Source organism: Lepidochelys kempii, chromosome 3 (assembly GCF_965140285.1).
Source record: "Lepidochelys kempii isolate rLepKem1 chromosome 3, rLepKem1.hap1, whole genome shotgun sequence".
Lineage (NCBI taxonomy): Eukaryota > Metazoa > Chordata > Testudines > Cheloniidae > Lepidochelys > Lepidochelys kempii.
In genome coordinates, this window is record NC_136382.1 from 98,942,047 (window position 1) to 98,963,203 (window position 21,157).

The 21,157-nt window shown below is 40.1% G+C and overlaps 1 protein-coding gene across 8 annotated transcripts in view; it reads right to left on the reverse strand.

The window, feature by feature from the left end:
- Positions 1 to 21,157, reverse strand: part of PTPRK (protein tyrosine phosphatase receptor type K) — a 584,612-nt gene that overhangs the window by 287,194 nt on the left and 276,261 nt on the right. For all 8 annotated transcript variants that reach the window (XM_073337267.2, XM_073337266.2, XM_073337264.2 and 5 more), the window contains 2 exons: positions 19,694 to 19,775; positions 17,825 to 17,940 (listed from right to left, as the gene is read on the reverse strand). In XM_073337267.2, coding sequence (XP_073193368.1) covers positions 17,825 to 17,940; positions 19,694 to 19,775 — 198 coding nt within the window. The remainder of the gene's footprint in view (positions 1 to 17,824; positions 17,941 to 19,693; positions 19,776 to 21,157) is intronic.

The following is a 21,157-nucleotide window of genomic DNA, read 5'->3' on the forward strand; positions in this document are numbered from 1 at the left end:
AAATAAGAAGTACCAGAATGCTCAGGCAGCTCTTGCAGCAGCAGGTGCCCAGCAGGAGCAGCGCCAGGACTTGGCCTTGGGCAGCCAGCACAGCAGCAGCTCCGAGTGCTGCAGCCCATTCTGCTCTTTGTATGACCAGAGCAGGAGCCTAATAGCCCTGGCTACCATCTGTGTCACTCTGCCAGACGGGACAAATAGTGGTTTAGGTCCTGCCTCTCTCCCACTGGGCAGCTCTGGAGAGGAGCTGAAGCATGGTACGCCCCGAGTTCCACATCCCACCAGCGGCTGGCTCTAACCCAGCAGTGCCTTCCATCAAGCTGCCACAGCTGGCCAGTCCCTTCTTCCTGAAGCTGCTGGGCAAGAACAGCTGCTCATTTATTGCCCTGCCATGGCCCATCTCCCAGGATGACTAAAAGATCAAGCCACTAATGCAGTCAGGGGAGAGAGGCAGTTCCGCTTCACCACCACTGAGGGGAGGCCAAACGGGTCTGGGGGTGCAACTTCTAAAAAAAGAAAGCACCAGGAACCTGTTCCACCTCCCAGAAAAAAACATAGAACAGCATTGCAGAACGTTCCAACATGACTTGAGTGCTGACGTTATTGCTCTTTACTTAAGTATGAGAAATACAAAGAAGGTACAGATCATATAGAAAACAACAAACATCATGCAGCCAATGCCCCTCACTCTAGCTCTGGGAGTCCTTTGGGGACATCTGTGTTCGGGTATGGAGTGTCCCCCAGCCTCATAAGGCTTGTGCAACAACTTCTGTCATCTTGAGCAGGTGAAAATGGCTGAAGAGAGTGAAGAGATCAGATCCTTAGTCAGGTGACCTCCTGGTCAGTCCCAAGAGGTGCCCTTATTGCTAGGCAACCTCTCCCCTGAAAAATACAGTAAAATTCTTCTTGTTGTGAATCAGTCCGTTATCTAGGATATTTGTATTTCAATAGACCCTGCAGTACACCTTGGAATTTTCAGCCCAACATGGAGGTAAAGAGACTACTGGGAACACAAGCTCTCACACTCAACATGGAGTTTGCAGTCTGATAAAAACACATACTGAGAGTTCACAATCTCCCACAGAATTAATAAATTGTACAAACAGATTTCCAAATCTTCACAAATGCACTTATTATTTCAGGAACCTGATTCCATAAAAGAACTTAGTGGATTCTTACAACTATCTCAAATGAAATTTCAGTGAGGTTAAAGCCAACCCACAACAGTGTCATGCAACCAAACCAAAACCCTACATCCAAACACCCCCAAATTTTGGGAAAGTTCCAATCTGGATTTGAAATGGAATGTCTTGAAGGCATGTATATGATAAATGGAGCCTACAAATTATTTTATTTTAGCTTGGCTGATATTATACAGAAATCAAAGATGAAAAAAATACATAACCAAGTATACCATCAAGTCCACCCATGCCAATGCACAGTTATGTCCCTTCTAGTTTGAAATCATTGATGCAATAAGTCTCCTTTCACTTCTACTGGGAGACAAGTCCACGGACCTCACCCATCAATAAACTGTATAGAATTTAATAGGAGTGAAACCTATATATTCTATAAACCAGTAGAATTTAATAACTTCTTTCCTGATCATATTTAATAGTTATTTTATATAATTTCATAGCAAGTATATAATTTTTCTATAAAATTCTGTAAAAAACTCTGCACTCCTTTAAACTCCATGATTTTCCCAAATGGGCAACGGATATCAGGAATTTTTGTCTTGATAGCCAGTTTAAGGTTTTCTTTGCTCTGTTTCATACCATCATTCTGAGTCATCAGTTCAGACAATCCGGCACAATTATACGCCTTTCTTGATGGTTACATCCTTGAAACTAAGTAGGTAATTTCAGCCCAACTACTGCTAATCATTATCAGCTCCCCCTAGATTCCAATTTCAGCCCCCTTGGCACATAAAATATATATAAAATGATGGAGTCTAAATTAGCTGGTGCCACTCAAGAAAGAGATTTTGGCGTCATTGTGGCTCGTTCTCTGAAAATATCCACTCAATGTGCAGCTGCAGTCAACAAAGCAAACGGGGATGTTGGGAATCATTAAGAAAGGAATAGATAATAAGTCAGAAAATATCATATTGCCTCTTTATAAATCCATGGTACGCTAACATCTTGAAAACTAAATGCAGATGTAGTCGCTCCATCTGAAAAAAGATATATTGGACTTGAAAAAGGTTCAGAAAAAGGTAACAAAAATTATTAGAGGTATGGAATGGCTGCAGTATAAGGAGAGATTAATAAGACTGGGACTTTTCAGCTTGGAAAAGAGACGACTAAGGAGGGATATGATAGAGATCTATAAAATCATGACAGGTGTGGAGAAAGTAAATAAGGAAGTGTTATTTACTCCATTTCATAACACAAGAACTAGGGGCTCCCAAATGAAAATTAATAGGCAGCAGGTTTAAAGCAAGCAAAAGGAAGTATTTTTTCACACAACGCACAGTCAATCTGTGGAATTCCTTGCCAGACGATGTTGTGAAGGCCAAGACTATAACAGGGTTCAAAAAAGAACTAGATAAGTTCATGGAGGATAGGTTCATCAATGGCTATTAGCCAGGATAGGCAGGGATGGAGTCCCTAGCCTCTGTTTGCCAGAAGCTGGGAATGGGCAACAGGGGATTGATCACTTAATGATTACCTGTTCTGTTCATTCCATCTGGGGTACCTTGCATTGGCCACTGTTGGAAGACAGGATACTGGATTGGATGGACCTTTGATCTGACCCAGTATGGCCGTTCTTATAATTGCCCTCCTCCACGGGGCAGCTGCCCCATCACTTCTGAAAAGATAGGCCATCCCCAGAGAGCAAGACATTCTGCAGAGGTTACAGTAGCAGCATTGAGAGGTGGGTGGTTGGAGATCACATCTCTGGAAGCACCATCTCTGTGGTAAAAAGGATTGAAGAACTTGGACACAGTACAGTCCAACACTTCCACATCCCTGTTCAATTTGGAAAAAGATACAACTGCTGGAGGGTGGAGGTGAGATGAAAGGAAAACATTCTGAACATCAATAACAGGGAAGGTTGGCTTTAGAGAGGGGACAGGGTGGTAGCAGATAGTTTGGGGAAATGAAACAAAAAATCCTCAAAGGGAAAAATGCAACTGACTAGTTTTGTACTTTTAACATTTTCCTAATATTTCCACTATGTGCATCTGACGAAGTGGGTATTCACCCACAAAAGCTTATGCTCCAATACGTCTGTTAGTCTATAAGGTTTAACATGGCTACCCCTCTGATACTTAACACCATGCAAGGCACTGCATCAACCTGATGAAGAAACTTGCACAAGTACAGACAGATGATATCTTCCTTTCCAAACGCAAACAGATGCACATCATACCAAACGGACTGAAGGTGAAAAATCCATTGCTAACTACATACTGCACAGACCACAGTGAGAGATTATGCCACACACTATCAAAGAAACGGAGGAACCACCTGATCAGCATCCTATACAGGAAACAAGAAAACATCAAAAGAGCTCTCTAACCTAGAGATTCTCATAAATAACCAATCTTCCATACAAACAGACTTGACTAAAATAAGACAGGAGATCTACATTACACACTTCACCTTTCTACAAAGGAAAAACGACCGTTAGCTGTCTAAAATCTACCTGCCACATGTGGCCACAACAGTGGTACCCCTAACTCACCCAGCAATATCGTCAATCTATCCAGCTACACACTCAGACCGGCAGAAGAGTCTGTCCTATCTCGGGGACTCTCTTTCTGCCCCGCCACCCCCACAAACATGATACAGTTCTGCGGTGATCTGAAAGCCTACTTTCGCCATCTCCGGCTCAAAGAATACTTTCAAGATAATACTGAACAGCACACTGATTTTCAGATACCCTCCCACCAACAGCACAAGAAGAAGAACTCCACATGGACTCCTCCAGAGGGTCGAAATGACAGTCTGGACTTATAAACAGGATGCTTCCGCCGATGTGCACAGGCAGAAATTGTGGAAAAACAGTATCACTTGCCTCATAACCTAAGTCATGTAGAACACAATGTCATCCACAGCCTCAGAAACAATCCTGACATTATAATCAAAGAGGCTGATAAAGGAGGTGCTGTTGTCATCATGAACAGGTCTGACTACCAAAGGAGGCTGCCAGACAACCCTCCAATTCTACAGGCCAAATTCTACAGGCTATTTTCCTCAGATCCCACTGAGAAATACACTAAGAAACTGCACAATCTACTCAGGACACTCCCTACACTAACACAGGAACAAATAAACATACCCTTAGAACCCTGACCAGAGTTATTCCATCTACTGCCCAAGATCCACAAACCTGGAAATTCTGGACTCCCCATCATCTCGTGCATTGGCACTCTCACTGAAGGACTGTCTGGATATGTGGACTCTCTACTCAAACCCTATGCCACCAGCACTCTCAGCTATCTCTGTGACACCACTGATTTCCTGAGAAAACTACAATGCATTGGTGATCTTCCAGAAAACATCATCCTAGCCACCATGGATGTAGAGGCTCTCTACACAAACATCCCCCACACAGATGGAATACAAGCTGTCAGGAACAGTATCCCTGATGATGCCACAGCACAACTGGTTGCTGAGCTCTGTGACTTTATCCTCACACACAATTATTTCAAATTTGATGACAATATATACCTCCAGACCAGTGGCACCACTATGGGCACCCGCATGGCCCCACAGTATGCCAACATTTTTATGGCTGACCTGGAACAACGCTTCTTCAGCTCTCGTCCACTCACGCCCCTTCTCTACCTGTGCTACATTGAGGACAGCTTCATCATCTGGACCCATGGGAAGGAAACCCTGGAAGAATTCCACCACGATTTCAATAGCTTCCACCCCACCATCAACCTCAGCCTGGACCAATCTACACAGGAGGTCCACTTCCTAGACACCACCGTGCAAATAAGTGATGGTCACGTTAACACCACCCTATACCGAAAACCCACCAACCACTATGCCTACCTTCATGCCTCCAGCTTCCATCCACGACACAACACACAATCCATTGTCTACAGCCAAGCGCTGAGGTACAACCGCATTTGCTCCAACCCTTCAGACAGAGACCAACACCTACAAGATATTCACCAAGCATTCTCGAAACTACAATACCCACACAAGGAAATAAGGAAACAGATCAGCAGAGCCAGACGTGTACCCAGAAGCCTCCTGCTGCAAGACAAGCCCAAGAAAGAAACCAACAGAACTCCACTGGCCATCACATACAGTCCTCAGCTAAAACCTCTCCAATGCATCATCAGTGATCTACAACCCATCCTGGACAATGATGCCCCACTTTCACAGGCCTTGGGAGGCAGGCCAGCCCTCGCCCACACACAACTCGCCAACCTGAAGCATATTCTCACCAGCAACTACACACCGCACCATAGTAATTCTAACCCAGGAACCAATCCATGCAACAAACCACGATGCCAACTCTGCCCACATATCTACACCAGCGACACCATCACTGGTTCATTCACCTGCACATCCACCAATGTAATATACACCATCAAGTGCCAGCAATGCCACTCTACTATGTACATGGGCCAAACTGGACAGTCCCTACGTAAAAGGATAAATGGACACACAAATCAGCTATTCCAAATGGCAATAGACAAAAACCTGTAGGAGAACACTTCAACCTCCCTGGACACACAATAGCAGATTTAAAGGTAGCCAACCTGCAGCAAAAAAACTTCAGGACCAGACTTCAAAGAGAAACTGCTGAGCTTCAGTTCATTTGCAAATTTGACACCAACAGCTCAGGATTAAACAAAGACTGTGAATGGCTAGCCAACTACAAAAGCAAATTCTCCTCCTTTGGTGTTCACACCTCAACTGCTAGAAGAGGGCCTCATCCTCCCTGATTGAACTAACCTCATTATCCCTAGCCCGATTCTTGCTTGCATATTTATACCTGCCTCTGGAAATTTCCACTACATGCATCCAACGAAGAGGGTATTCACCCACGAAAGCTTATGCTCCAATACGTCTGTTAGTCTATAAGGTGCCACAGGACTCTGCCACTTTTACAGACCCAGACTAACACGGCTACCCCTCTGATCCTTATATGTTGCCTTTCTAGCACTATTTTGTCTTTTCTTCATAGACTGTAAAGCTCTTCGGTAGAGGGAACTTTTTACATTGTATGCTTGTACAGCGCTCAGGACAATGAGGCCCCAATCCAACAAGGGCCTTTGGGATGATGATGTTGTTGTTATACTTTAGCAAGGCTATCTATAAAAAAAACAACAACAACTGGTGAGCAGAAATTTCAAGACTTTTAATGAATCTTCTCTCATAAATAAGTGCTTTCAGCATATATGTTTTGCTTTAATATTGATTTAAATATTGTTTGGATCACAATCAATAAAGTGAAGGAGATATTTGTGTTACCACTTTTGACCTACGTGGTGAGCCTAAGTTCTGGGCCATGCAGGTGTTTCCTCTGGGATGGGAAATTGATGATGGGGTCAGGTACCTTTGATACAGATAAAGAACGTACAAAGCCCTTGTCTCTCCGAACACAGGAAGAACCAAACAGGATGTGTAATTTCTTTGCTCATAGCTCCAAACCCTTTCAAACAGCTCTCCCTCTAGGCTTTTCTCAGGGGCACACATTGTCTGTCTGTTTGCTCCTTCTCTATCTGTAGGATTTCTCCCGCTTCTCTAATCGCCCCCCCCCCACACACACACACACACACACTAACACAGCTCTTCTCCCATAAAGTTCAAACAACTGATCTTTCAGGAGGACAGAGATTTATAGTAAACCAATGGAAGGCCCAGCTTCTCAACAAAACAAAACAGTTCAGCAAGAGCATGGCCACTCCTTATCAGCATAGCCATTAAGCTACGTTTAATAAAGCTAATGACTCTGATTCTCCACTACATCCGAAGGGCACTCAGATGCTATGGCAAAGGGAGTGGGCCACTTTCCTGATTCAGAGTCACCGGGCCTGGCTCAACCACTTACATCACTGGTTTAAAGGCCTTCGGGGATTCAGAGTAGCAGCCGTGTTAGTCTATATTCGCAAAAAGAAAAGGAGTACTAGTGGCACCTTAGAGGCTAACCAATTTATTTGAGCATAAGCTTTCGTGAGCTACAGCTCACTTCATCGGATGCATTCAGTGGAAAATACAGTGAGGAGATTTATATACACACAGAACATGAAAAAATGGGTGTTATTATACACACTGTAAGGAGAGTGATCACTTAAGACGAGCTATTACTGGCAGGAGAGCGGGGGGGGGGGGGGGGGACCTTTTGTAATGATAATCAAGGTGGGCCATTTCCAGCAGTTAACAGGAACGTCCAAGGAGCAGTGGGGGCTGGGGAAAATAGTTTTACTTGTGTAATGACACATCCACTCCCAGTCTCTATTCAAACCTAAGTTAATTGTATCCAGTTTGCAAATTAATTCCAATTCGAGTCTACTCAACAATCAATCAACAATGAAACTCAAATTTTCTTCTAATGGGCAGTTGGGATGAATTACACATACCATGACCAATGGACAATGAGGTAAGGAAGTTCACAAGGGTGTGTTTCTATAAACTACATCTTGATTTAATCTGGCTAATTCACATAAGTTTAAACCACATAAAACCTGAGTACTCCCTTCAAGTTACCACACACCAGGAAGTATGCAAGGCAAAATTCAAAGTTATGATAACACAATTCTTATGACAGTTTAATAGGAAACTACAAAATGGCAGCAGGAGAAAGAAGGGACCATAACACATTATACATGGTCAATGATCCGACTCTGAGCATGATAATCAGCAGCGAATCTGACAGTGAATCCCCAAGAAGAGCATATACAGTGGTCCAATGTTAGTTGGAATAAGACATCCCTAGGGAGCACCTACATAGATGACAACTGCAAGCACTATAGTGCAGACTAAATGACTGTTAGCTACTGAACATTAGAAGACCTAGTTAAGTGAGGCAGAATTAAATTCAAACCAGGAGGAATATAGCATTTGGTGTAGTTGAAAGGTAAAATAACTAAGACATTCAAGCCAAGGATCCAGGGGGAGATTGGTATTTGTCTGAGAGGCTACTCAAATGTTGGGTGGGGGCAGGAGCTTTGTTCAGGTTTAAATGACAGACAGCATCAAAGATGGAATGTATAGTGACACAAGGGATTTTAAAAACCACACACCATGAAACAGACTGGGATTAGTAGGAAAATATGAAATGTGGTATTATGAATTCAGATTAATACTGTATTTTCAGTGGCTAATGTTACTATATAGCAGTAGTATAGGAGTCAATAATGTGTGATACCACAGAATAAATGAGAAACACTAACAAGTCTTCAGGAACATGTTTAGGGATATCGGCAGGCTTCCCTTAGTAGAACAGTTCTTCAGAATATAGCATTCATCAGCCCACCCTTAACTGAAGAATTCAAAGATAAGGGGAAAAGGCTAAGAGCACAGATAACAAAAATAAGATGTTTAAAGATAAATCCTACTTTCCGTGTTTCCATATTCTTTCACTTCCCTTTCAAAAGCATCATTACTCCGGAAAAGAGTGGTCAGTAACCAAGAAAGCTGGGGAGACTAAAGGTAGAATGGAAAACTTCAGTGTGCATATTAAGAACGGTGGGAATGGGCATGTCTCCTATCTGACAGAAATTAGTTAAGAAATTAAAAACTACTGTGTAGAGAGGAAAACCAGGAGCAGACCACGAACAATCAGGAAAACTGGAAAAGGAACTTTCTTCACAAAGTCTGCAGTAGAAGGAGACATCTACTGAAGAATGACGTAATATTTAGAAGGGGAATGTATTGCAAGTGCCAGCTAATTTGCAGAACTGGGTCTGAAGGACAGCAGCAACATCCTGAAGCATGTTTCACTAGGCTACTGTGTGCCAGTGTGAAAGTGAACAAGAAGAGACATTAAATGCTTTCAAGACAGGAAAATATTCGTGGTAGTGGAAAACCACATCAAAGGGACTTTTGCCAATTAACTTTCTAACAAGAGAAAAAAATAAAGCAGCAAGAAATCTTTAAAAGCAATTTTCTATAACAGCAGTACACTAAGGAATACAGTAATAATGGACTGGAAGGCAGAAGCTCAGTTTTCCAGCAGAAAAGTAACCTTCGCTAATTAAGATCAGGTTGTGTTCCTTGTCTGGTAAAGTAAACAGTTATGACAGGGCTGCCTGTTCGACTAGGAAAGCCAATCTGAACACTGATACATGGCCTGAAGAGTAGGAATTTGTGAGATGGAAGAAGATGAAGCTACTCTGTCTTATAACAGGGAATTAATTTCTTTTCAAGCAATTTGCAGAACACTCAGTACCAAGAATAACAGCAATCAATACGCTGAGTAAAGACAGATACAAATCATTGTCAGAAGCTGAATGAGGCTGAGCACATAATTATTAATATCTGCGTTCAAGGAAAAGGAGATAAAAAAACCTATGCTGAACTCTCTTAAGCAGTAACAGCAACAGGTGGACAGTATTGGTAAGCTGCAGAAGCCTGTTACTTCCCTGGGGTACGAGTATTCATATGGCAACCTTTGCAGAGAACATACCACTCTCAAGGATCTCTGCTGAAGTTCATCATTAAACTTTTTGTTTTTGTTTTTTCACTCAAAATATTTTTTTCTTTAACACCTCAGAATGATAAGTAGCATCTTCACGAGTTAGACAACCCTTCATAAATTAGACAAAAAATAAAGTATTAACAAACTTGATGAGTGGCTGTCAAATAAAAATGGCAGAGAATCTAGATTTTGGTTCTACAATGCCACATATTTTAGGGAATGAGTATCAACAGCTGCCCCTATGTGTCTCAACATACTGAATGTTCTTTAGGACATCTACCAGTCCAGGGTCGTATGAAACACTAGGCAAAACAACAGATGCTTTGTAGCATCATTAGGAAGCTTATTCCATTCCAATTTAACCTGCACTGATCGCAGGGTGCCATAGGTCAGTATTAAAATAAAATATGAAGCCCATCTCAGGAAAGTCATTCTGTAGGGGGCAGAAAAATGATTTCAAGTACACAATAGCAAATCTTTCAGTCTACCCCCCTCCCCTCCAACCCCCCACCCATTTAAACAAAGTAAAATCTCTTAAAATGTAATGCTGTCTCAAATTTAAATGTAAAGTTATATTAGAAAGGCTATAGAAGTATAGTGTGGGATCAGAAACATAAAAAAGAAACTGATAATTAATAACTGGCCTAAATAAAGCTAAATTAACCATAGTCATGTATTATCTTCTGGAGACAAAATTTGCCAAGTATTTGAGCATGGCCTATTTTTTTCTGGAGTTCCTACTCCTCCCTGACAACTCTCTGCTTCCTGTTGCCTCTTGCTTTCAATTTCGGGCACTTCTTTCCTCTGTATGGAACACTCTCTCCGTACTTTCAAGTATGTTGTCACAACTGACACTCTCCACCTGCTATCCCAGAAGCATAACTTGTAAAGTTTTTTCTCAGCTCTGGGTTTCTTGCATGCCAGTGGTATGTTGCTTCCAGGCGACAGGCCAATCAGCTAAAAGTACAATGTTACTTGGATATGCCTGAAGTGTGGAGCTCTGTAAAGGAATCTTCCAAGATATGTGTACATGCAGCATGGTGGGGAGGATACTAGAAGAGAGAAGATGGGTCAGATTGGTAAATGCCCTGTGGGAAGTGAAGGTTGTTTCAAACCATGTTCAGTGGCAATGGTACTAAAAACTGAGAGTGAGATGGTAAACAAAGCATTGTGAGTTATGGTATACACATTTTCCAAAAAGGATAACATCATGTGGTCAGCTGTTTGAGTCTTGCCAAGTCAACTGCACAGTTAGCCCCTCACTTGATAACACCACTGTTTTCACAGCAATTTGCATAATGCCTCCTAATTTCACTTTTGCAAAGATTACTTTCAGGCAATTGCTTTAATTATCTGTTACTCCACAAGGAATGACATTTTCCTCTGGCTGAGGGAAGAGATGTATCACACTGCGTTAATGCTGATGAGACTCTCCAAGGGTGAAACCATGCGCTGACTTGCCAGGCTTGGCAAGCAAACTGAGGAGGCAGTTAGCCAGCACCTCGTGCTGTTGCTGACAGATTGGCCCAATTGCCAGTGCTTTGAAGGCAATCTGCACAGGATTGCCAGTCACACTTTAAACTTCTAAACACATGCAATAGAGTTTCTAATCTGAGATTCATCAAAGCAAATGGTATCACCCAAGACCATGGCAAAACACACTGAACTGCAAAGTTAAGACAAGCTTCTCTGCCCAATCCAATGAGGTGTTAATGCCAAGCTCAGCAATGATGGATGGACTCATTAGTGTTTCAGTTATCTCCAACTGAACCTGGAGCCAAGGCATATGGTTTAACAGATGTTCCAGCAAACGGCTCTATTCTCTGTTCCTCATAGATGTTCAGTTATACTGGCCATTGATAAGAGACTGTAAAATCTGATTGGCTATATGGGAGTCACAATTGCTCCCAACTCAAAATGCAGCCTGCTTCTGGTGAAGAAAAACAAAACCCAGCACCCACAAACCTATTCCTCTGATATCCTTATTGGATTAAAGGAACAAGTAATATTCAAAGCATGTAAATGTCATCTTCCTATCCATTCTGACTAGCCATATGAAGTCAGTCTACCTCTACATTGTACTTGCTTAGTACTACACTGAAGCATCTAATGCACGAACCACACTTCTCCATGCTGAGGGTGAGGGAACGGGGACAAACTTGTAATGCTATTTTGACCATTTAAACTCTCATTATTATAAGTTCTCTTTGGAAGAAAAAAAAAATCAGTGCTTAGCATGTTCTCTGAATCAATAATTGCCTTTGCTCTGCCTATTTTCTTGGATACCTAACATTTAGCAGTGTCCAGAGAACAGGCACAATGCACAGCTAAGCACTTGGGTTTGCTTGCTATTTATTAGCATAGGTCCACTGGTGTGCATGGTACTTTACACCCCAAAATAAATAAATACAATACAAATATAAAGATCTCCACCCAAGGGGGCTTCCATATTAACATAACAAAGACAACAATTCAAGATGAACAGAGGAGTGAGGCAAAAAGAATAGTAAACAATGAAAAGGAAATATTGCATCTGGAAGAAAGTCACTTTTAACTTATTACATTAAAAAAATACACAGACACTAGAACAGAAGTGGGTAGTGTCAGAGTGTACAACTGGCCGTACTTTTATGATTCTCCATGGTTAATATGCATTAAGCATAAAATTAAACACAGATGTGTACACCTCTGGACTCCTTCAACCAAGGAATTTCAACATGTGCTGGTCTTAACTTTCACAAAAAGACAGACAACTTAGTGTGCATACAGGTTGCCAATTTTGGTTAGTCGTCTTCCTGGAGGTTTCACCCCATGACAATCTTTAATTAAAGGTTGAATCTTTAAATCCTGGAGACTCCTGGACAATCCTGGAGGGTTGGCAACCCCGTATGTGTGATTAATGACATTACACTAGGAGAGGGCCTATAGTATATAACCATAGCTGGAAATAAGCTCAGCAAGAAAATAAGAACCAACCTGAACATTAGTGCTAGTTCTCTGAACATTTCTGCCTCCAGGCTGGGGTATTAAATTGCCATCTCAGTTTTGAATAATCACATCTCTGAGTCCAGAAACTCTAGCGGCTATAGTGGCCCCAGCTACCACTGAATCCAAATAAGTGTCTTGCAAGCCTGTGAGGCCCTGCAGTGGGAACTTTGGCGGTGGCAGGAGGGACAGAATGTCTGTTATTTTTACCTGTAACAGTATCTTAAGGGAAATGGGGAAAGGTGGACAGAGAAGAAACATCTCAAGAATTCAGATATATGTGAGAAAGCTTTACACAAGCATCCATATTTTGGAATGCTCAACTAAAACAAAAATGTACAAACCTTTGATGTTCTCCTACTGTATTTGTTTATAATTATGGGCAAGTTAAAGTATTTATTTCTGTAAATAAAAAGAATAGCCATGGTACTGTAATAACTGTGTGTTGCACACTTGCTGAGGAAGGAAGAGGTGCAATTTTGAAAGCTGTTTCTCTCTCATATCCCCATATTTAACATTCAATATTCTCACAATGTGGTACTGAACCAGCTAAGGCTCTTTATCTAGTCCAGTGGTCCCCAAACTACGGGGCCAACTGTGCAGTAATGGAGGGGGCAGCAGACAGATTCCATTATTGGTAGGGGGGGTGCGACAGGAAAAGTTTGGGGCACCACTGATCTAGTCAGATAGCTATCTGCTTTATATTAATGCAGCTGCCATCTTTCCAAGCACTTTTGTTCTCCGCATTACTTATCTTTCAGTGCCAAAATCCTGTTTCTCCCAACCTCAGTCCAATGCAACTGTGAAATTGAAAAAAAGAAAAAACAAGTGCTATCTGATTAAAAAAAATAAAGTGTGAGATCCAAAAAAGGTCCATCTCAAGACCAGTCCTTACTCGTCTTTCTGTAATGCTCACAAAAATCTGAGTCTGTGAAAAGCCTTTGGATCTTACAGCATTATATATATGCATATAATAAGGGGTTTGGTGTATTGGAACACACTACCTATACTCATGATTTTATATTCATACAAGTGTACACACTTAAAATTATATATATACATACATACATATACACATATGCAACAACAAATATCATACAGTGACATGCACATAATGCACAATTTCTAACACCTCTGATTTCTGAAGTTATAAAAATAAGCCTTTCTAAAATACAGCATTACTGTTTGTGCTACTGTCGTTGATCATACCACTAGCTCCGTCCCACAAAATAAATAAATAAAAATGATTTGCCTAATTTCACTGAAGGAGATGGGAAAGAGTGAAAGGGCAGAGGGGGTTCTGCTGTTTCTTTTTAAAGTTCTTTATTTATTTTAATCCTTCACTTAGAAATACCCAAAGAACTGGAAGAGACAGTCATTACTTTCTTTAAATAACCCCACGGCTGCAAAACTACTACTCTATAGCTTCAATGTAACCAAACAGGATCTTTGTGTCAGAGAGCATTTCTGGCATGAACAGCCCCAGTCTCCCCAAATGTCATTTCATATCATTACATCTCATGTAGAATGCCTTATTCGAAATTTTCAAAAGGGAAGATCTTTTCACATTCAACTATTATGACAAAAAAGGTTCTTCTTCTTATTATTATTATATTATTATTTTAAACATAGCATGCTATTAAAGCATCTCTCTTCACACCCTAGCTGGCCTTGCTGCTCTAAGAGAAGACGCATTCCTGGAATGCTTCTGCTCCAGGCCCTCAAAAACAATTATTTAGGCATTTGATTTGATCTGTTGGTGGTTTTCTTCTTAGTACTGAAACTTTAGAATCTAAGTTTGCTAGTTTGGACAAAGGGTATATGTGGACCTTTACCAAGTCACACACTTGTACACTCCATGTGGTCCATATCCCACCTTTACACCAGTTTCAAGGAAAATGGGTCAGACTGATGTTTGCTCAAAACTATGCACAGCAAGATTGATAACCAGCAATGTTTTCCAAACAGTGAAGAAAGTATTTTGACAGGTAAAATTAATGATTAGCATGGCCGTGCTGGGGAAACAGAGCAAAGATTTGAATGATGAGAAAGGAAGATATGGGGCGGTGAGGAAATGGTGACAGAACTAGTGGAGTTTAAAGTAAAATACGAGTAGAGTTCTGCATTTGAAAAATTGAGGTGACTTCTATCAAACAGCCATTTTTATAGCAAGGTCGCAAAGCACTTTATAAACATTAACAAAGAAAGTTATTTGAAGGGCAAAAGACCCTTCTAGTCCCAAGATGTCAGCCAACAAATGAAAGGATATTCTTAGCATTTTATAAGATAAGAAAGTATCCACTTCTGTGATCTACCCAGTAAAATCTATGAACTGGGTGAAGAGAGAACAAATGTTTTCAAAGCAGTTTTGGCTGCTAACTGGCTTTCTTGCAGGGAAAAGAAAAGTTATAAGGGATAATCAGTCAAAGTTATCTTACTTGGAGGACAGAGTGGTATGGAAAAATTCCAGTTGGCTCTCACTGTCAGGCCTTGTTGAGCAATTATCTGTGCTGAAAGTGGCGCTTTACATTGTTTCTTTATACTCTCATTGTTATAACCTTATCTGTCATAAAATAATCAAGGTTAATTTAATTTAACTTTGCCAAATTGGGCACATAAAACACACAATGCTCAGAAATTGAACTGCTCTTTCTCAATAAGTACATTTTATATTTGTTCAATTTAAATAATGGTTTGTACTTAGCAGAAAGACTTGCAAAACAAATAATTCCTGGTGATATGATATCTATTTACTACACTGACTTACTAATGTGAAATGCAATGCAATCACTTTTGGTTCTGTATTCATTTTTCACACTGTAGCACATTGCGATTATCTGTTCTTGGAATATTTTCTGTGTCCTATTTATCTAGAAGTCAGTCTCTCTCATGTTCTACCCAAAAGAAAAATTTCCTCCGTCTTTATTTTGGACTTCAGGTGTATCTCCTGGCTATATATACACCCAAAGATGGTCATCTCCTTTCTCAACTGGGTTAGAAGTCAGACCCTGATTGGGAAAAATTGATTATGTTTCATTTTGGCAGTGTCTGACTTACTATGAAGTATACAGCTTTACATTTGGTACTTTCTAGATTTTAAAACTGTATTTTTGAAATTCAGATTTTTTAAATATCAAAACGTTCTGCTTGAAGGAGCAATTTTCAATTTTTCAAAATAATTAAGGATTGTGCACACTGCAAACTCGCTGTTACCAGGCACAATGTATACACACACTGAAATAATGGGGTAAGTTTTGATTAGTTCTTCAACTTTCATCTACATCAAGCAATGAGAAACCATTCTTGAAAAGGCTGTCTATGCCCGTAATCTTTCCTAACAACTTGCTTTTTCTAAACTGAGTAAAAAATTCTCATAGCTTTGTGAGGGGCAAACAATATTCTGATTTTAGACATTGTTTACTTTAGAACATATACTTGTATATTTATACAAATCTTTCTCCTATCATGCAAAGGCATGGCAATTTCATAGTGTCAGGTTAAAAATTCCCTCTTTTTAACACACACATCCCAAGGGATTAATTGCAATTTCTCTCTATCATAGGATCATCCATCATAGTTATGACAGCTCTCTGTTAAGCCTGTACTAAATATAGCACTTTTGTTTACTAGATACTAAACTTCTTCTTTCAAACCATAGGTATTCATTGCTTACATGTTTTGATAAAGAAACATTTACATATAGACAGAATACATTAACAAGTTACCTTACATAGTAACCATTTGTCTAGTACGACTTTTTATGTTTTCTAATCCAAGTTTTAAAAATTTGGAGTTATTAGCATAGAATAATAGAAACACAGAGCTGGAGAGGACCTCAAGTGATCACCTAGTCTATCCCCCCGCACTGAGGCAGGACCAAGTATACCTAGATCATCACTGACAGGTGTTCGTCCAATCTGCTCTTAAAAACCTCCAATAACAGGGATTCTGTCACCTCCCCTGGTAAACTATTTCAGTGCTTAACTATCCTTATAGTTACGAAGTCTTTCCTCACATCTAATTTAAATAATCCTTGCTGCAGATTAAGCCGATTACTTCTTGTCGTACCATCAGTGGACACAGAGAACAACAGATCACCATCCTCTTTATAAACAGCCCTCAACATATTTGAAGAATGTTATCAGGTTCCATCTATCCCCATTGATCTTCGTTTCTCAAGATTAAACATGCCCATTTTTAAACCTTTCCTCATAGGTCAGGGTTTCCAAACTTTTTATAATTTTTGTTGCTCTCCTCTGGACTCTCTCAAATTTGGCCATATCTTTCTTCAAATGTGGCACCCAGAATCATGCACAATACTCCAGCTGGGGCCTCACCTGTGCCAAGTAGAGTGGAACAATTATCTCCTATGTTTGACATACAATACTCCTGTTAATTCACACCAGAATAATTGCTTTTTTCTCAGATGCATTATATTGTTGGCTCATTCAATTTCTGATCCACTGTAACCCCCATGTCCTTCTCAGCAGTACTACCACCTAGCCAGTTTGATATTTTCCTTCCTAAGTTAAGTACTTTGCACTTGTCTTTATTGAATTTTGTCTTGCTGATTTCAGACCAATTTTCCAATCTACCAAACTAATTTTGAATTATAATCCTGTCTCTGAAGTGCCTTCAACTCCTCCCATCTTGGGGTCACCTGCAAATTTTATACGCCATTATCCAAGTCATTAATATTGACTGGTGTTGGACGCAGGGCAGAGGCCAGAGAGATCGCACTAGATCCATCCTCCCAGTGTGATAGTGACCCACTGATAGCTACAATGAGTATGGTCTTTCAACTAGTAGTTTCCTCTATACCACATTTCCCTAGTTTGCTTATGAGAATGTCCTGTGGGACTGCATCAAAAGTTTTACTAAAAATCAAGATCATCTACTGCTTCCCTGCTCTCCAGTAGGGAAGTAATCCTGTCAAAGAAGGAAATTAGCTTGGTTTGGCAAGATTTGTTCTTGAGAGATCCATACTGGCTATTACTTATCACCCTGTTATCCTCTAAGTGCTTACAAATTGATTGTTTGATAATTTGTTCCTGTATCTTTCCAGTCTGATTAGGTCTTCTGTGTAATCAAATTATTCACAAATTTGATTTACAGGAAAGATTCTACATGCCCAAGATTTAAAAAGAAAAAACACTGAATTAAAATATTTCATATTCAACAATAAGTTTGTTCTTTATTCAAACAGACTTGGATGAGTTAGCCTTACCTGCAGCCATAACTTGTTATTCACTGCATCCCGCCCTGTAGCAATGCATTGAAATGTAGCATTCTGTCCTGCATTGACCTCTACATCCCCCAGCCTCAAGAAATGTGGAGATTTATCTGTGGAGGTGAAAAAATAAAATTACAAATAGTGCTCACTAATAAAAAAAAATACATTACTTTCTCCCAAAAAATACATATTATGACAACCTTTGGCTACAACTAATCTCATATGAAAGAAAGTGATTTTTGTTTCATTTTAATTCAAGAAAAAGCATTTTTGCTCTTTCCTCCTCTCCCCCAGTGATTCTACTACTGTATGTTGCACATGAGTCATAATAAAATAATTTACAAACTAAAGCAAAGGAGAATAAATGCAAAAATGTGAGAAAGACATCACAAAAATTCTTCCATTGTATTTCCATTGTATTCCACCTGACATACTGTAATCCCTCACAACAAGTAAAACAATTTTGGGGGGAAGTGAGATTTAATTTGTTGTATTCATGATACTGTATTAAGAGTTAATGCAATGTAATTTTGAGCTCTTTCCTCCCTCAGAAGACAAATGTTTTCTGTGCCATTAAATATGGTAACATTCCAATGGCTGATAGAACACAGTTTATACATCTGCACAGACTCAATGAAAGATCTGTGGCAAAACCACCTAACTGAATTATTGAGCTGAAGAAAACTGATGGTCACAATTGAAAGATGCACGTTATAGCTCTCGCACACTTTTTTACCTACATAACCAGTTAAACTGAAGTCTCATTCATGCTTTCTTTAAAAAAAAGCAATTTGAAAAGAGAATGGGATAAGCATCACTAAGCAGACATGGTTTATTTGAATACTGTATCATGTTGATAATCTGCTGTCAAGACTATATTTGACTACCTTTTTCTTTTACCACTTGTTTACCCAGCAGAGCTCTTTTTGAAGCATCTGTTTTTAGGCGAGTCCCTGTAGCTGGCCTTGCTGAAATATAAAAAGGCAAGAGACTCAATAACTCCTTAGGCTGAGTAGGGCTGTAAGCCCTGAGAGTGCAATGCTCTTAGCCTTAGTCGTTTTTAGGTGGGGAAAGAGCATAAAGGGAATTTGAGTTTGCAATCACATCTTTATTATTTGGCATCTCTTAGTGAGCACTGGCTTCAGAAACTTGTGTATCAGTGGAGAAAGTAGTTAAGCTATCAGCCACAGGGATACGCTACAACAAAATAGCACTTTTGAAGGGGACATGTTGGTTGGGCAGGTAAAGTAGAATGGGACAGAATTAACAAGAAAAGTAGCAACAAATCAGAGAACTGCATAGACATGATTTTTTCCCATGTGTATTGGTCCAATGTTTGCTGAGCTATTGCGCCACTGGCCTAGGATTTATTCCAGGATTAGGAGAGCAAGAGTGAAACCTACATTTAAATGCATACAGTCTGTCCCTATTCATAATGGCCTACAATAATTGGAAACCAGAAGATACATAGTTCTCACTCAGGTTTCATACCTTTATTAAGTTGTCTAACAGCCCTCAGACTTAAATACGCTAACCAATTTAAAATTAGCACAAATCAGTATATATACTTTTAATGGAAGAAATTTCAATTTTACTGTCCACATCTATCACTCAAAAAGGCAACCACTGAAGAGTTACACTTTTATTTTCATGCAATGCTTTATTTCTGCTAGACAAAAAGATTTTTACCTAGTGAAATCACTAATGTGCCACCCCAATATTCATTCCTGTAAGCTGTAATAGAAATTCTACAGAAGGAACAAAGAACAGCAATGATCAAGCAATGAAAACTCAGCAGTCTGAGCCAACATTGAGCACATCCTGAAAAGACAGAGAAAAATGCTGCCCTTAATCACGACTTACCACAAGGGTAACTCAGAACCTGGATGTCATCAATGGCAATGTAGCCATTTCTCCCATCTGAGACTTCAGCTTCAAATATTACCTGACAAAAAGAAAGGAAAAAAAAGGTTTACAACACTCATTTCTACAGAATCCACAGTGGAGAGTGCAGGAGATATATGGCACATTGCTTTTTCATTTAAGCTGAACTTTCCACAAGGTTTGATGATTGAATGGAATATTTATTACTTAATGTACTATAGTTCCATGCCATTTGTATATTTGACTTCTTCTAGACTTGCTACTTATGGATACAACACAGAAACATGTTTCTTAACTTGTAATTAATGTTAGTCTGTTTCCATTGGACTAAAGTTTATTTTCAGCACTATACATAGGATTAAACTCTGAAAATACCATTTTAGGTGGGCCAGACATCTCCTTACACACAAGTAAGGAAACTTAATTAATAGGAATTTAAATTCCAGTTGGAGTCATACTCCCCACATATTCCTGAACTCCCCCTGCAGTACAATTCCACAAAAGAAAATTGTTCTCGTGATGTTGCAAGTAGCATTTCCACAGTGGCTTTGACAGGAGTAGGTGCAGTTTGATATTATCATTGTCAGTTCATTCTTCACTCCTGCTACAAAACAGGGAAAGTGTGATGTGCGGGAGCAATAAAGGCACTTCTTCACTACTTCACATCTGCTCCTACTTCCTGTTCCACCCTCCACCAACAGGAGCAGCAAAGAATTTCTGGGCTGCTCCTATACATAGAGATTTTGCCAGAGCCTTGCAAAACCAGACTGTGAAACTGACCAGAGTGTAATTAGTGTATCTACTGCTGCCTTGCCATGGAAAGGCATGTATTTGGCAAATGACACAAAGCGGGGGCGGGGGTGCAAACACTTTGGAAGACAGAGATAAAATTCAAAAGGATCGTGATAAAATGGAGAACTGGGCTATGCACAACAAAACGAAATTCAGTGAAGACAAATGTAAGGTGCTACATTTAGGGAAGAAAAAACAAATGCACAAATACAGAATAGGGGGTAACTGGCTTGGCAGCACCACTGCTGAGAAGGATGTGGGAGTTGTGGTGGATCACAAACTCAACCCGAGTCAACAATATGGTGATGCTGCTGCAAAAAAAGCAAATGCAATTTTAGGCATTAACAGAGGCATAACATGCAAGTCACAGGGGATGACAGTATCGCTCTATTCAGCGCTGGTTAGGCCTCTGCTGAAATACGTGTCCAATTTTGGTCATCAACGTATGGAAAGGATGTAGAGAAACTGGAAAGGATCCAGAGGCAAGTGACAAAGATTATCAAAGGGATGGAATGCAGGCCATATGAGCAAAGGCTGAAGAAACTGGGTATGTTTATTTTCGAAAAGAGACGATTAAGGGGAGAGGTGGGGACATGATAATAATCTTCAAATACCTGACAGGCTGCCATAAAAGAGATGGAAAAAATTTGT